At 36.5% G+C, this 17,141-nt stretch overlaps 1 protein-coding gene across 1 annotated transcript in view; it reads left to right on the top strand.

The window, feature by feature from the left end:
- The window catches only part of cdh5 (cadherin 5), a 52,549-nt gene extending 36,485 nt beyond the window's left edge, over positions 1-16,064 (top strand). The window contains exons 8-12 of the mRNA XM_039763111.1: positions 468-607; positions 6,268-6,389; positions 11,302-11,410; positions 11,982-12,215; positions 14,604-16,064. Coding sequence (XP_039619045.1) covers positions 468-607; positions 6,268-6,389; positions 11,302-11,410; positions 11,982-12,215; positions 14,604-15,100 — 1,102 coding nt within the window. The 3' untranslated portion in view covers positions 15,101-16,064. The remainder of the gene's footprint in view (positions 1-467; positions 608-6,267; positions 6,390-11,301; positions 11,411-11,981; positions 12,216-14,603) is intronic.
- Positions 16,065-17,141: the final 1,077 nt, after the last annotated feature.

The raw sequence follows: 17,141 nt of genomic DNA, 5'->3' as shown, positions 1-17,141 counted from the left end.
TAAGTGAAATGTTAAAACATTTACTGCTTTATACTACATTGGCAAATTTCAAGATATCTAATATGATCTCATTTACTAAAAAAAATATAGGTTTGGAATATTTACTCTTTTTTCTGTTTCTACTATCAACATAAAATTTAACTACAGGAGAATGAGTTTGGGCCTTAAAAATACTTCATTGAATGTTTACTAATGTAAGCGGTGTATTGATACAGCAAAAAGAAGAAATTAGAAAAAAGAGAAATTGGTATCAAAATTGACCCATTTTTGTTGAAATTTCAGTGTGCATAGCTGAGCATAGACTAACATAAGCAGAAATATAACTAAAACAAAAAATTGTGGAAAGTAATGTTTACATTATTATTTAAAAATAATGCTGTAATTCTTGGTGTGCAGTGATTACAAAGTCATAGTACATCCCAGAAAATTATTTTGGAATGAGGTTTTGTCATCTATATATGTTGCAGGTATTCTATTAAAGAAGACTCAGTAGACTCACTTGGCATTGACAGCAATACAGGAATCATTTTCATCAGGAAATTGCTTGACAGAGAAACAAAAGCCTGGCACAATTTCACCGTAAAAGCTACAGAAATCAATAAGGATGGTGAGGAGAAAATTTCCTTTAAATGCAAGAATACAGTGAATTAGACATTTGTTACTATGGTCACTGCTCTTAATTTGCAACTTCAACAATGTTTGGCCTGTAATTAACTTACTTTGCCAGAAGCCTCAGGAGATATACCAATACCATTGTTTTCACTATGGTCCTATTCTAATAATTAGTGTACTACAATTTATAATTATACCTGGTCATGACTCAATTAAGATAGTTAAGTACATTAACCTATCCTGATCCATTGATCAAATAAAATGTCCTTGTAATTACCATATTCCATAATAGGATTTACCCAATTCCAATGAAGTTGGGATGTTGTGTAAAACACAAATAAAAACAGAATACAATGATTTGCAAATCCTCTTCAACCTATATACAATTGAATACACTACAAAGACAAGATATCTAATGTTCAAACTGATAAACTTTATTATTGTTTTGCAAATCTTCACTCATTTTGAATTTGATGCCTGCAACACGTTCCAAAAAAGCTGGGACAGGGGCAGCAAAAAACTGGGAAAGTGGAAGAATGTTCAAAAAACACCTGTTTTGAACATTCCACAGGTGAACTGGTTAATTGGAAACAGGTGTTTGTCATGATTGGGTATAAAAGAAGCATCCCCAAAAGGCTCAGTCATTCACAAGCAAGGATGGGGCGAGGTTCACCACTTTGTGAACAACTGGGTGGGCAAATAGTCCAGCAGTTTTATGAACAACGTTTCTCAACGTACAATTACAAGGAATCTAGGGATTTCGTCATCTACTGTCCTTAATATCATCAAAAGATTCAAAGAATCTGGAGAAATCTCTGCACGTAAGCGACAAGGCCGAATACCAACACTGAATGCCCGTGACCTTCGATCTCTCTGGTGGCACTGCATTAAAAACCAACATCATTCTGTAAATGATATTACCATATGGGCTCAGGAATACTTCAGAAAACCATTGTCAGTTAACACAGTTCGTCGCTACATCTACAAGTGCAAGTTAAAACTCTACCATGCAAAGCGAAAGCCATATATCAACAACATCCAGAAACGCTGCCAGCTTCTCTGGGCCCGAGCTCATCTGAGATGGACTGACACAAAGTGGAAAAGTGTGCTGTGGTCTGACGAGTCCAAATTTCAAATTGTTTTTGGAAATCATGGACGTTGTGTCCTCCGGGCCAAAGAGGAAAAGGACCATCCAGATTGTTATTAGCGCAAAGTTCAAAACACAGCATCTGTGATGGTATGGGGGTGTGTTAGTGCCCATGGCATGGGTAACTTACACATCTGTGAATGCACCATTAATGATGAAAGGTACATACAGGTTTTGGAGCAACATATGCTGCCATTCAAGCAACATCTTTTTCAGGGACATCCCTGCTTATTGCAGCAGGACAATGCAAAGCCACATTCTGCATGTGTTACAACAGCGTGACTTCGTAGTAATAGATTGCGGGTACTAGACTGGCCTGCCGCCAGTCCAGACCTGTCTCCCATTGAAAATGTGTGGCTCATTATGAAGCACAAAATACGATAACGGAGACCCCAGACTGTTGAGCAACTGAAGTTGTACATCAAGCAAGAATGGGAAAGAATTCCACCTACACAGCTTCAACAATTAGTGTCCTCAGTTCCCAAATGCTTATTGAGTGTTGTTAAAAGGAAAGGTGATATAACACAGTGGTAAACATGCCCCTGTCCCAGCTTTTTTGTAACATGTTGCAGGCATCAAATTCAAAATGAGTGAAGATTTGCAAAACAACAATAAAATTTATCAGTTTGAACATTCGATATCTTGTCTTTGTAGTGTATTCAATTGAATATAGGTTGAAAAGGATTTGCAAATCATTGTATTCTGTTTTTATTTACGTTTTACACAACATCCCAACTTCATTGGAATTGAGGTTGTAAAAACAAACAGGTTTTATTTTGTGAAATGCCTTTTTCTAATGAACACAATGTACTAAAGAATGTCCAATAGCAGGCCTATAGAATACGAGCACAAGTCACTGGTAACCGTGGTGGAGGCCTTGGCATTTAAAGTCTAAAAGCCATGAGGTTATATGGCTTGTCAACTCTCCTGTCTGTCAAGAGTTTCGATTAGAAATTAAAATTTTAACTATAACAGATTGGCCTGTTACAATTAATACTGATTGGACAAAACTCCTATCCAAAGTTGCTTTCTGACATATACTTGTTATTGTTGGAATGGGTTTTGGGCTCCTGTGTGACTGACCTGAATAAGGAGGTTTGAAAAATACTGACATTTGTAATTCATTACTATAGTGAAAAGTTAACATACATTAAAATAAAAATCAATTAAAATGTAAAATACTGTTTACTATCAAATCAGTAAAATAGAATAATTCACTTAAGGTAAAGTGATCCTTAACAGATTAAAGGCTAACAAAAGGTTCAATGATTTAACTTAACATATGGTTTTTAAGAGGTCAGGAAAAACATTGCCCCATTCTTTGGGTGTAAATGAAATAATTCAATAAATTACTGTTACATTTCAAGGAATGTTTCCGTTTTTAGAGACTGGGATAACAATCTGTTCAGACTCCTATGTGTTTTTCTTTTTTCCATCGTTCTTCACACAACCTAACGTTATTTGGAAGAGACTAGGTGAATAGGATTGGCAAGCTTTATTTGGCTGAATGGCCTGTTCTTGTCAAATATTTCTAATGCTAAAACTGTGTTTTTGGAGGCCCATATTTGCTTTAAAGTTGGTAAACCTACAAGCCTCTAATATAATTACACACATTGCTAAAATATTATTAACCTGTTTGCCGTCTTTTTAAAGTACAGCATACAAGCTGTCATTTAAGATTATGCAGATTCAGAAAATGAGTGTGGAGAAATTTTCTTTGTCATAATTTGATATACTGTAAGAATACAAAGTGTAACGTGGCATCTGTACTACAGGCTATCCCTGCATTTTATAGAGGAGTTAATGACTTTAATATGCTTTTGTTGGTCTGGGAATGGCAGTTCTACTTTCCTACTGTGAAACAAATAAAGCATGATTGTTCATTTACAGGGAGCTATCAGCAATGCCGTGGAATATTTAACATACAGATATCATATTTCCAATGATGAATTGCCTTGTTTATGTTTCCTCTTATATTTACTGTACAGCACATGCAGGGATTCCCAAAGCATTTGTCAGATGTCACAATGATTTGCCATGACAAAAAAAAGAAATGTTGCAAAACACTAAGAGTAGGTCTTCATCTCTTTAGATCACATTTAAATGTCTTATAATAATAGTTCAATTACTGAAATTTCGCTACACGTACTGAGAGGGTTTAGTTCAGAACCAGTTACTAAAAGTGAGGTTGTGTCAAGCATATGTGGCTAGAAACATTTCAGGCTGTAGCTTACGAGATGCACAGCTTGATTAAATGAGGGATTTGAGAAAGCAACCCTGTACAGCTATATTACTACACAGCATACAATCTGCCAGATTTCCCAGCTCTTCTCTAGGGATGATCTGTCATATATAGTAGATTACAAAGATTAAAAGACAATAACAGAGAATAAGCAATAATGAATGGTTGTAGCATGGTCACCTGACAGCTAAAAGGTCTCTTAGGGAAAGAGCAAGATAATGTTAACTTACATATATTTCATGATGCAAAGGAGGAAGAGAAATCTAGATACAGTACATCGGAGGAGTTGTTGCATTATATGAACATGATACTCAATTTTTATCATATTTTGTTAGTTCACAGTACTTGGCATTGATATCATAAAGTATTAATGGAAAGTGGGATCACAAATACTGCAGTACTTTGCTCCTATGGCTTCTGCTTTTTCTACTAGACTCTCCAATTGAGTCTTTCATTTATAAGATGATTTAAACACATTTTGAATTGTGCCATTCAATCTTAAGGCAGTACAGAGGCACAGAGGTTAGATCTTTTGTGTCCTACCTCCTGGGTTCAAATCGTAGTCCAGTCACTGTCTGTGTGGGCCCTGTATCTACAGTACATGGGTTTTTCTTCCACTATTCTGTTATCTTCCTAAATCTCAAAGATATGTCTATTTGGTTAACTGGTAACTCTCTACTGGCTCAGTATGAGGGAAAGTGGTTGTTTGTGAATGTACCCTGTGAAGAACTGTCATCTTGTCCAAGACTGGAACCTGTCTTGTTCTCAAAGATGCCTTGATAAGTACTGCACCAACACAACCAGATAAAATGGTTATTGGTTGTTTTAAAAAATAAATTTAAGTTAAAAGAGTGTGTTGCATTAATAGCAATAAATTGCTTCTAATTAAAAAAATTGTGACGAAAATTGCAACCACTATAGTCCTATTCCTAAAGGGTTGCCTCTGCACTTTATAATCTGCTCTAAAAGGACACGCACAATAAGTAACAATCTAATTGTACTATGTACATATGCCATTAAACTCAACTTGCCTTGGAATCAGAAGTGTCCTCTAAAACTGCAGGACATTCAGTCCACATCAGTCAAGGAACAACTATAATTGTACGCTTTCCTATGCTTAAAGGACTAGATAGCCAAAGTGGTTTCTGGACTGTCTGCCCTTTGATGTCAACAGGAAATGACGGGATCTTAGCTGGATTTCCTTTAACCTTACAGTACGGATTGTTTTAGTGAATTTCTATTTGATTGTCAGTTGCTTCAGGACTCTGTCTGTGGTGTACCCCCTTTATGTAGAGAGCACACTGATCCTGGGCGCACATGGGCATTTGCAGTGGGTATCTGATTGCTACTGAAGGTTCTCCCTCTGTATCCCCTCTTTCTCTGTAAAGCAAACCATCTTTTTCTCCCATAGACAACCCTTAACCAGCCAGAAAACATACCAATGTTGTTAAAAATCAACATTTATATTTCATTTGAAAAGATGCCACATTTTGTTTAACTGAATATCAACTTTTCTCTTGACCCATTTGAACAGTTCCGCTCTTCCCACCCAAATAAAAGTTCAGTGTGAACAACAGGAAAAATGGATTTGTTAGCCTGAAAACAATTTAAACTTAGTACTTTAATTTCTAAAGGGTATAATGTGCCCATTAATCCAACCAAATTGCTAGCAAAAAAAACGAAGGGAGTGAATTAAGAGCTGGCGCCAGACCACAGAGGTGCCATTGTCTAATTGCAGAGAGTCTTCATTACTCGGTGACATTTGCAGCTATTGAGAATGCAGTGAAGGAGAGAAAGATGTTCTTTGTCAGCCTCTTTAAGGTCCTACTTGTGCTCTATAGTGCTTGTACCATAGAAGATTAAAAAATAAATTAGAGTTTTTATACAGTATAAAATGCTAGAGAATAATAAAACTCTAAGATAAAAATGTCAGACAATGCAAAAACAGCATCCATCATTACCTGTGATAACTTAGTTTGCCTAATTATGGGTCTGTGAAACAAATGAGCCTAGTCGCTGGGAAACACAAAAGCAAACCACAAACCAAAGGCAAATCTGTCATCAAGAGAGTTTTGTATATTTTATGCCCCTGGATAATGTGAGCAATGTGCAATTATGCTAAATTGGTGTTCTGATTATAACAAAGAGATCTCCATTTGTTTAACAGTAAAACATGAGAAATATTAAATTATACACTTCACTACTGAGACTAATAACTATAAATGTTTACTGTATGTTCAGCAATCATACTTTTTTCTAACCATAGGAACACAAGGGAAGGAATCATTTGCTTCCGTGCACTTGAAGATTCTTGACGAAAATGATAATCCACCTGAGTTGAATGGTACCACATATCTGGTGGTCTGTGAAGACTCCAAACCTGAAACGGTATTTAATATTAAATATTATACAATTTATCAACATGCTTTTCCATTTCCAAAAGTTTTTTCATTTAAATCTAAATTGGTCTTTGTAGCATACTCTTAATTGCACAGTGGAAAATTCTACACTTCATCTTTAGAAATTAATTTTAAGTACCAATAAGTCAAATTTTATATTGTGTCTTTCATCCTGAACTGCAGCTGAAATTGTTTTGGTTTAAGAGAAAGACAGAAATAGGATATCCCTACAGTATGAATACAAGCCATTTGCCACAGAGAGACAGATTTGGCATATGAGCCAGCAGCTTTATGAATTTAATGGCAACTCATTAATCAATAGGCCACACTGTTAGTTGCACTTCTTCCATACAATATTGCCTCCAGAAAGCTGAACCAATGAATAACTTTATATAACAGAAAAAACTTATGTTAAAGCTAACTCTACACTTAAATACAAAATTAACCAAAATAAAAAATAGAAAGGTAGGCAGAGCTGATATAAAGGTTGTGCTTACAGGAAACAAAAGATGCAAAGAGGAAGAAGTCAGAGAAGGTGTAAAAGGTAGCTGTTTGAGAGGATGGAGTTAAAAGACTAGTTACTTATTTTTAACTCATAGAACCTAGAAAAATACAAAACCTGTTTATTTAAATCCTTTCCCAATAGAAGTCATTGATTATGACAAGTTGGGGGGTGTTTTAGGCTTCAGGAAAGTTATGCAAAAAGATTAGAATGTGTTAATCAATTTTGGATATGCCCTTTTATTCAAAAATTATTATCCTGGGCATTTGTAGATCAAGTTAATGTATGCAGTGAAGTGGCTAGGGAGCTGGATATTAAATCACAAGGTTGCCAGATCAATCCTACCTCCAATGTACAAAAGTGTGTGACTCAGAGTTACTTAATGAGTATATGCTCCAATTGAAAATATGTATTTGCAAGATACTGTATAGACATTCAAGCACTGGTTAACAATTGCCACTGGTGTGGTTAAGTTTAAACTTATAACAAGAAGATCTTTGGTCCCAAACATCTGGGTGCTCACATATGGTCAGAAGTTGATTGGTGACATTGAAAGAAAGGTGTCCATAGCAACAAGCAAATATCAAATTTTACCAACTTCTTGGTAATCGACACCTGAAAGACTTAAGGTCTCATTTATGAATGGTGCATATGCACAAAAGTGTTGTGTACGCCCGGGTTCCCACTCACTTCGAAATGTATAAAAACTAAAGATAGCGTAAACCCAAGCACATTTTCGTGGAAGCCTCACACTGCACATACGCAAGTTTCTGCTTGGTTTTGCAAACCGGTGGTCAAAGCAATGCTACTGTTTCTGCATGGTGTCTCTTTCTCTTTTAGAGTCATATCCATGGCGCCAGATCTATCTAATTCTAACTTTATATTAAACCACAAGGTTACAAGATCAATCCTACCTTCAATGTACAAAAAGTGTGTGACTCGGAGTTACTTAATGACTATATGCTCAAATTGAAAAGATGTATTTGCAAGATATAGCAATTCAAACACATTGACAATTGACGGTGGTGTGGTTAAATTTAAACTTATAACAAGTAGATTTATGGTCCCAAGCATCTGGGTGCTCACATATGGTCAGAAGTTGATTGGTGACATTGAAAGAAAAGTGTCCATAGCAACAGGCAAATATCAAATTTTACCAGCTTCTTGGAAATTAACACCTGAAAGACTTGAGACCTCATGTATAAACAGTGCGTATGCATGTTTTTCACACTCACTTCGATATGTATAAAAACTAAAGTTGACATAAAGCTAAGCACTTTATAATGGCAACCTCACACAGCACATACATAAGTTTCTACTCAGTTTTGCAAACCGGTGGTCAAAGCAATGTTACTGTTTCTGTTTGGTGTCCCTTTCTCTTTTAGATTCACATCCATGGCGCCGTATCTATCAAATACACCAAAATTAATTGCATATGATTTACAAATTGAATTCACTTGATTGTAATCATTCTCTAACAATATAATGATGCACAGAATAGCCAAACTATTCCATCTACCATAGCTGCTTTAGCATTGTTAGAAGACATGACACATTTGAAGAATCAGAAGAGAGCACGTATTTATAGATGATGATGACTAGCTTCTAAGTCGAGTTTGGTTTCCAAGAAGAATGCTCTTGGAGTTGTGTACTGAACTGGCACTGATTTTACAAAGGCAGATTTTTTGCTTTATTAGAATTGTGCTTTGCCTGCTCCTTTACAAGTCCTGTCCACACTTGAGTTTTTAGCCTCAGGAGCTTTTCAACTTGAACTTGCTGACTGATTGGGTATTTCACCATCATTGCACCATTCCAGCTATAAGGGATGGTATAATCCACTTGTCATCCAGATATATAAGATTTCCTTACACTGTGGTTGAACTGGCAAACGTTAAATCACAATTCACTGCAACGTCTGGTTTTCCTAATTTAATTGGAGCAGTCAACTACACACACATTGCTATTGCAATGGCGCTGGACAAGTTACATCAGCCAGGGATGAATCACCAAAAGAATGAGCTGGCATTACATTATCTATAGCAGGAAAGCCTATAAAAACAGCAACTCTGCATAGTCACAAGTGTTTTTCCCAACTAGTGTGGCAAGAGGCAAGAAGTCCTTTTAAAGATAGCGAATCACTTCAGCAAGTCATGTAAAGAGCAGAGAATCGATCCATTGTGGTGCTCAGCACTGATGCTACACTATAAAGGCACCTTCAGAGAATGAAAATATTAATGTGCTGCTCTGTAGTCCACAGAAAGTGTGTAGCATTGTGCAAGCATGTAGCCTGCTGCATGATGTGGCACACAATCGTGGCTTGCCCGTACCTGAACAGATGCAGTATGAAGGATCTGACCCTGACCCACCAAATGATCAGCCAAATTGGACAGCGTTACAACTTTGTTTGAATGTAATTAGCTGAATGTATAAACAGGCAATCAGATGCAGCATTTATTTTTTAACTAATTCATTTAATTTCAGGTGAATATCACATAGTACAGTCCTTAAATTCCTTAGTTCATTGGCCACATCTCTTACTGCATCCACTATTGCATTTTGTGACTGCAGAACAGCATCTATCAGTGCACAACCAGATGGCTGCTCAGTGGATTCTGAGGCAGAGGTGTGTGCGCAGATAGTGCCCAAAGATATGCTGGGCACAGCAGCACCATCACCATCTGTAGTCATGTACTTGGCACTGGGGTCAGTTTTTATAATATTGTCTGAAACAGAATAAACAGACAATGGTCTGTGACTCACCTTTTCACGTTGACTTTGATATCTGACCAGTTATTTTTTATTTTGGGCATTGTGCAACTTTGTGAACTGGAACTTTCGAGTGTCTCTGCCACACTGTAACACTTCATCAGTTTCCTTTTGTTGCTTATAACACTGCTTAAGCCAACAAATAGTATGTTTTTCCTTGACTCCACTTCACATTCGCTGAAATTCTCTTTTCCATGTGCTTTTGACATTGTCTTTAAACAAAACACTGAAATGAGGGTTTGCGTATTCAAACATGCAGATTTCAGGGAAGAGTCAGGTGGGGCTCCAGGCATGTCCATGTACATTCAAATTCATGTTGATTAGGATTTTTAAAGGGAAAGTACATAGAACTTAACTTATGCACAGTTTTATGCATCTGGATTTTGTGCGTACGCACATTTCCAGTTTTGTTCGTACACAATGTATTAGTGTGAATAACGCACCGCATTATACATGAGGCCCTTGGTGATAAAACACTACAGCATTGTTTTGTTCACTGCCTAAAGGCAATTCAGAGAAGGAAAGGAGTCTCTTAAAGGTGATGAGTGAAATGATTGTCTGTGAAAGTGCAGGTCCGGCTCCAAGCTCCATCTTCCATACCTGGTACCCTCTTGAACCCGACACTGTCGAAAACGTAAGCGGATGAGCATGGCAGACGAGGACAAAACACTCCAAGCAATGGGATGGTGAAAAGTGTTCAAGTACTTTCATTGAACAATAAAAAATCAACGCAGTACGTGTCCAAAAGTGCAGTGCTTCCAATAAATAAATAATCCTTAAAACAAGGCTAAAAACAAGAATAAAAACCAACAGTCACTGGGCCAAATGAGCCGAGCACAACTCCTTCCTAGTCTCCCCAGCTCACCCACTGCTCGCTCAGCTGGCGGGGATTTCAGCAGTCACGGCCCTCTCCATCCTGGCCCCTGTCTTGGCTGACTCCATCTGCATCCGCCAGGTAACTCAAAATTGTCCTTTCGACCTCCTTCACACTCACGCAGTCGTCCCTTGAATCCCTCAAGAGGACACCACCTTGATTGCTCCCACTCTGCAGCACAATCAGTGGGGACGATCCGTCCCTAGAGCACTGATCCTTCACTCCATTGCGAGACTACTGACCACGATGCCTTTCCTCTTTCTCTAGCCACCTGGCTCGTTCTTTCTCTCCGACTTAATGCACCCTCACATGCAGGTGTGTCTCTCCCCAATTACTTCACCAACTCGCCGCAGCTGCTTGAGTGCACCCATGAAGACTGACATGTCCAGTGGACTATTTAATAAAACAGCCATTCTTTCAGAGCCATGGACCTGCTATACCACATTGTCCCCTTACAATGGAGACTTTATAAAAAGAAAGGTGCAACAAATTCTGTCTGAAAACTATTCACAACACTGTTGATGTTCTGATGCAAAACTGAGAATTTCTTATGCAAGTTACCATGCTGTGCAGTTTTCACACAAGATTTCAACCATTCAAATGCCAGGCAAACACAGAAATGCACCTAAGTGTTTGTCACCGATATTCTGTTGTAACAACTGTGTCATTTCAGTGGTATATAACGTAGATATGTGCGTGTTTAAATATATGTAAGGCACCCAGTGCATTGATAATAATTGTCATGTTTTTTCAATATAGGTTGTAGCAACACTCTCTGTAACTGACAAGGATGAAATGACTTTGGATACGAGGTTCACTTTCCACTTAAAAGAAGAAAATACCAACTTTACTTTAGTCCCAAATTTAGGTATGACTTTTTCTGTTAAAGAAATTATTAAAAAATATTCCTAACAGAGAAAATGGAGAGAAGAAGAGTTTCAAAAGCATTTTGGTAGCTTTAAGTTACCCTGATGAATTATATGGAAGAAAACAGACTATTACTATATCATATCCATTTTAGAAAATAACCGTTTGATTTATTTTTGAAGCATTTATGTCATAAAAAAGGAGAAAGTGATGAATAAAGAAATTACATTCAAAATTAACATATATTCCATGGAAAAATATATTTTTGACCCAAGATTTTACTGTAAAAAATAGTGTTGGACTATAGTAATTCCCAATCACTTTCTAAGGGACTGCATTATTAGAGCAGTCAAGATAACCTGCGCAAAATGATTTAATGGTTTTGGAAGCCGGGTAAAAAAATATGGAAATTTTATAAGTAGATATAATTTTACAGCTTACCACACAGTGAAAATTCAGGACGTTTCAGTAATATTGATATTCCTTTAAATAGACTGCAGAATTGTTTCTACAAGTAATCTAAATGACACATTGTCATGTTTTATATAAAGTGTATCTGTGTTCTCTTCCAGACAATACGGCTAACATTATAGCAAAATATGGTGGCTTCAGAGTAAATGAAGACGACATCCTGACCCTCATTATTTCAGACAATGGCAGTCCTCCAAAGAGCAGTACTACAACTTTGACCATTCATGTCTGCCCTTGTATTGATGGGGATCGGATGTGTGAAGTAGCCTCTGCACAAATGGGAGTCAGTGTTCAAGCTCTTTTGGCAATACTATTTTGCATTCTTACAATTTTAAGTGAGTCATATACTGCTTCTTCTCATTGTGACTGAAAAATGCTCTGTGTATATACAGTACAGGCAGCTCTAAAAGAAAGATGTAGGCAGTTTTGGAAGATGCAATATGCCCCATCACCCAAAGTTTGCTTTCCAATTCACTTCATTGTGGAGTATGCACATTCTTTCATTATTTATGTACAGTATATTTCGTCAAGGAATGGTGGCTTCTGCCTAAGATTTAAAATGTGTCTCATCTTCATGGGCCCTTTAGTTGCGCAAGGGTGGCTGTCTGATGTATGTAGTACTTGCAGCATTGCTGCTGCCTAAAGAGGCTCTACCTCCCCATACTTTTAAGCAAAATACGCTGGTTATAAAAATTGGTAGATAGCTGCATATTTTAACAAAATTATGGCAAGGAGATAAACTTTGGAAATCTCAAAGCAATTAAACCTCCAGATTTACCATACTGTATATCAAAGACAGTGTTAACAGTAAAATCCTCTTAGAATGCATTGATTTAATTCTTGATCTTTAGAATTACTTTACAATCTTAATATTTAAGAACTACACTCTGATTCTACTTGTTGAAATGACTTGCCAAAAAAAAAAAATATTTAGGAAAATAAAGGGAAATTTAAATGAACAAGTAAAAATCCATTCATAGTACGTGAAAGAGATCATTGATTGAAAAAAGTCACATGAGACTGAATTTAAAAATGAACTATTAAAGTCCCACTGCTGTTCTTTGGCAGTTTTTTTTTTATGTAGGATGCACTCATAATAAATTGAATTTGTTTAAACTGTATTTTTCAGCCACTCATAGCTAACTCCTAGTTTTAATAGTACACTTAATTGATAACCATCATGACATAAAGTCATCACCCTAGAAGGTGGCTTTACTGCCTTCTGCTTTCATACTCTGTGTTTGCTGTTTCAGTTATGCTTCTTACAGTTTTATACACAGAGAGCACCTGAGTATCCATCACTCAACAAATTAAATTCCAGTTTATTTTTTACTTGCAAACAAAAGGCTAAATTACCGACATACTGTTGTGAAAATTAGGCCAGTTTTTGGCAGCCTATATGACACATTAATGAAGCAATAGTTCCTTATTCTGTTCTGCATATCAGTTACAAAAAATGTGAACATTAGAGGCCATTCAGGTCATCAACCTTCAGTCAGTTGGGTAAAATCTACTTTAGGTTATCCTGAAATGTCACCAGGATATGATTCTCAAGTTTTAAATTTGTCAGCTACATTGTCCTATCATTTCTTTCAGATTAACAATAACCCCCTTAACCATTAGTGTTCTCAAGTAGAATCCCTGTGGGTCAGGTTTATGAATACTGTACCTTTGATCATTGTCAAAAATCATCTCCTGTCAACGTAAACCCTTAACTCCTTTTTAGAAGTTAATTTGTATATGTAGGACATCATCTGCCATCTTATATTTATAATTAATATTACTTTGGCCTGCAAGTCGCACTTTGCATTTCTCCAGAATTTAACTGTTTTCCAATTGTCACCCTCCTTTTTAATTGTTTTTTTGTACATCCACGGTATTTTCTATTCCTCCAGTTTTTGTGCTATTGGCAAGTCAGACAAGTTTCCTATATACAAAAGAATAATGTAAAATACAGACTGTAGCTGTTGAGTTAATTTGTCCCGTAGTGGTAAGATTTGCATTAGTAGATTAGGCCAGATGATCAAGTTTTCTCACTGACAGAACCATGCCATCTCCACATTATTATCAATAACAGAGTTTTGATCTGGATTGATTTAATCTGACCCAGTGCATATAAACTGTACCTGGCTTTCCAGAAGCAGAATGAGGACTGCTACATAATAGGAGAAGAGCTCAGCTGGGTCCATAGTCTAAATGAAATGCCCCCACTGGTAAGCGGAGAGCTCCTCCAAATGTGTAGGTAAGCAATAACAGGCAGGAGCTGGTAAGCCCCTATATGATTACCTGTCATTCTGATTATAATTACTCCGTGGACCCCAAAGTTAAAGAAAGGTCATGGAGAATGACAGGAGACACAGAGTCCCGAAAACTCAAAGGAGCCATCAAGGTGTTCTTCGTTGCATATTACAGAGGGCAGGCAGCCTGGGAAACACTAAGTGTGTGTGGCCTACTCATTAGAAATAGGAGTACAAGGAATGCCAGGATACCCATGACCACCGGAGTGAACACTGCTGGGATAGGCTTAGAATAGCTGTTACCCAAAATGTAAATGAAGAAGATTCTATAAATATATTGAGTGAAAGTATACAAGCATGTTTTTTATCAGCATTTTAATCTTTTCCTTAAACTCCTTTGGTCTGCTTGCAAACCTATCTTATTTTGTGTTTTATTTCTTTGTACTGTTTCACTGACAAAAATTCTATTATTTTAATTGATTTCAGTTATCACTCTATTGTTTCTCCTGAGAAGAAAGCTAAAAAAAGAACCACTGGGATCTTTAGGAAAAGGTGTAGGAGAAATTCATGAGCAGCTTGTGTCCTATGATGAAGAAGGTGGAGGTGAGATGGATACCAATGGCTATGATGTCTCCGTGCTTAGTTCGGCTTGGCAAAATGGAATAAGGCCTAGACCAGAGTCCCAAACTGGACCATGTTTGTATGCCACCGTTCAAAAACCAGCAATAAAGCAGAATATGGAGATTATGATTGAGGTGAAGAAGGACGAAGCCGATCATGATAAGGATGGAATACCTTATGACACTCTTCACATTTATGGCTATGAGGGACAGGATTCCCTGGCAGGGAGTCTTAGTTCCATAAATTCATCTTCATGTGACTCCGACCTTGATTATGATTTTATAAATGATTGGGGACCACGCTTTAAAACTTTAGCTGAACTGTATGGAGTCGATGAACATGATGCCGCCTACATGTATTAAGTCTCCAGTACACTGACAATCAACTGTATTATGTATAGCTTTTTACTTTATAGTAGACGGTGCTAATGTCAGGGTTTTTATCATGATAACATGTTTTTTATGTAATCATGGCCAAATCAAGAGATTTTTTTTTACTTTTATAAGTAAACTGATTTTATTTTTCAGTATTTTGTTGCAGATAGTAAAAGTGCTGGGCACCATTTAGTTACTAACTTTAATAAGCAAAAGATTGGGTTTTCTGTGCAGAAATCTTTTCAGAATGAATTAAGATGCATTTTAGATGAAATACTGTATATATTTTCCAACACTTTTGTAAAATTTAGACTGCCCAACAATGCTATTCATTAAAGAAAGAAGTATTTATTTCTAGAAAAAAATCAAAACATGATACATATGATTTCACGTTTAAACTGTCAGTGTCTAAGTTTGATTTTGCTGATAAGCACAGAAAATATCCTTCACTTGGTGTAGTCATGTGGTCCGCTGTCAGAGTATATAAACAGGATGTGCATGCTCTTTAGCTTGTTTTCACAGTTCTTTACTTATGTTTTAAAATATGACATGCTGGGATATACAAATAAATCAGCATTACTCCCCCAACCTCCCCCCAAAAAAAAAACGAAACAATGAGTCACATTATATGGCAGGAAATATTTGTCAGCAGCTTCTGCAGGCCTTTGACAATAATTCTGGTTGGCTTGACAGCTTAACAGTGCCAAATCTGTTGAGGGGCAGTTGTAGTGAAAGAAAGTCCTGCACTCCCAGAGCTTCAACATTCAGTCATAACAAAATGATTTTCAAAGAATTCCGGAAGCATTTAACAGATTTACAGAGGAAATCATGCTGTACAAGTTTAACCTTTAGACCAGTTTGTCAGCATTCAAGTTCTGCTCTCCTGACAGACGTTCTTTTGTTTTACAGATTTTTTAAGCTTTCAGGTTTAAGCACAGATCCTTTCTTTAAATGGCCATGATATCTGGGATTTTGCAGATTAAAATACGCTAGAAACACACTGCCCTTCATCCTCTTAGAGCAGAGGTATCTGGAAAAGTACTTAGCAGTTTCTGATTGCTGACTGGGGAGACCTATTGTTTAACTTTTCCCCCTTGTCTCTTTAGAACTCCAGGATTCAGTACTTAATCTATGCAAGGACCCTTAGTATTAGTATCCTGCATTCCTTTGTTTTTGAGGAAGTAATTCCTGTACTGCCCCTGAAATGAACAAATATGTTCATTTTTCTATAGCACATTGTTAAGTATGTCTGTCAGCTGAACAACTCATTTTAACAGAAACTAAAACAAAGATTAATTCCAACAGTAGCCTTTGAATCAGTGCCTAACAAAATAATGCAATAAACAAATTACACAAATCCATTCATAAATGAAGCCAATCCTGAAACTGCTTAAGTGTTGTTTTATTTTATTTTAATGGCAGCCTACTCAATGTGTGTGTGCATGGGTGTGTATGTGAGACTTTTTTACAGCTCAGGAAGCATGACGTTTTTATTTTATTAGCCTCTCTAGTGGTCTTACACAAAAATTGATCAATTACTTGAGCAATATGATCAATGTATCATAATAAAAATAGACTGATATGAAATCTGGGAGTTTTTTTTTTTAATTTTGTATTTTAGTGAAGACATGAACTGTATGTTAAGTGAGGACTTTTAAAATGTAGAGTGAGTGAAGTTAAATTTGAATGGAATTTTAGTGTCTTATGTGTTTGATGAAATTTCATATAAAATAACTGTACTATTTTTCTACTAACAATAAGATTGTAAGCACTGATTAATTTAATTTTTTTCTTTTCATGTCAATTTAATGCATATGGTGTTTTTTCTTTTTTTTAATAAAATTAGATATATAATTAAACCTAAGGTCAATTTATTCTTTCTGAAGTAAGTTGGTTAAAAAATGGATGGAGTGATGTGTTTAGATACATTTCCATAATTATTAGCTGGATAACCATAATAGCTTCAGCAGATGTCACTATTGAGCTGCCATTTGGGCAGTAAAGTGTACTGTACAATATACCCGGGTGC

Source organism: Polypterus senegalus, chromosome 9 (assembly GCF_016835505.1).
Source record: "Polypterus senegalus isolate Bchr_013 chromosome 9, ASM1683550v1, whole genome shotgun sequence".
Classification (NCBI taxonomy): domain Eukaryota; kingdom Metazoa; phylum Chordata; class Cladistia; order Polypteriformes; family Polypteridae; genus Polypterus; species Polypterus senegalus.
This window is presented reverse-complemented; position numbering and strand designations above follow the sequence as displayed.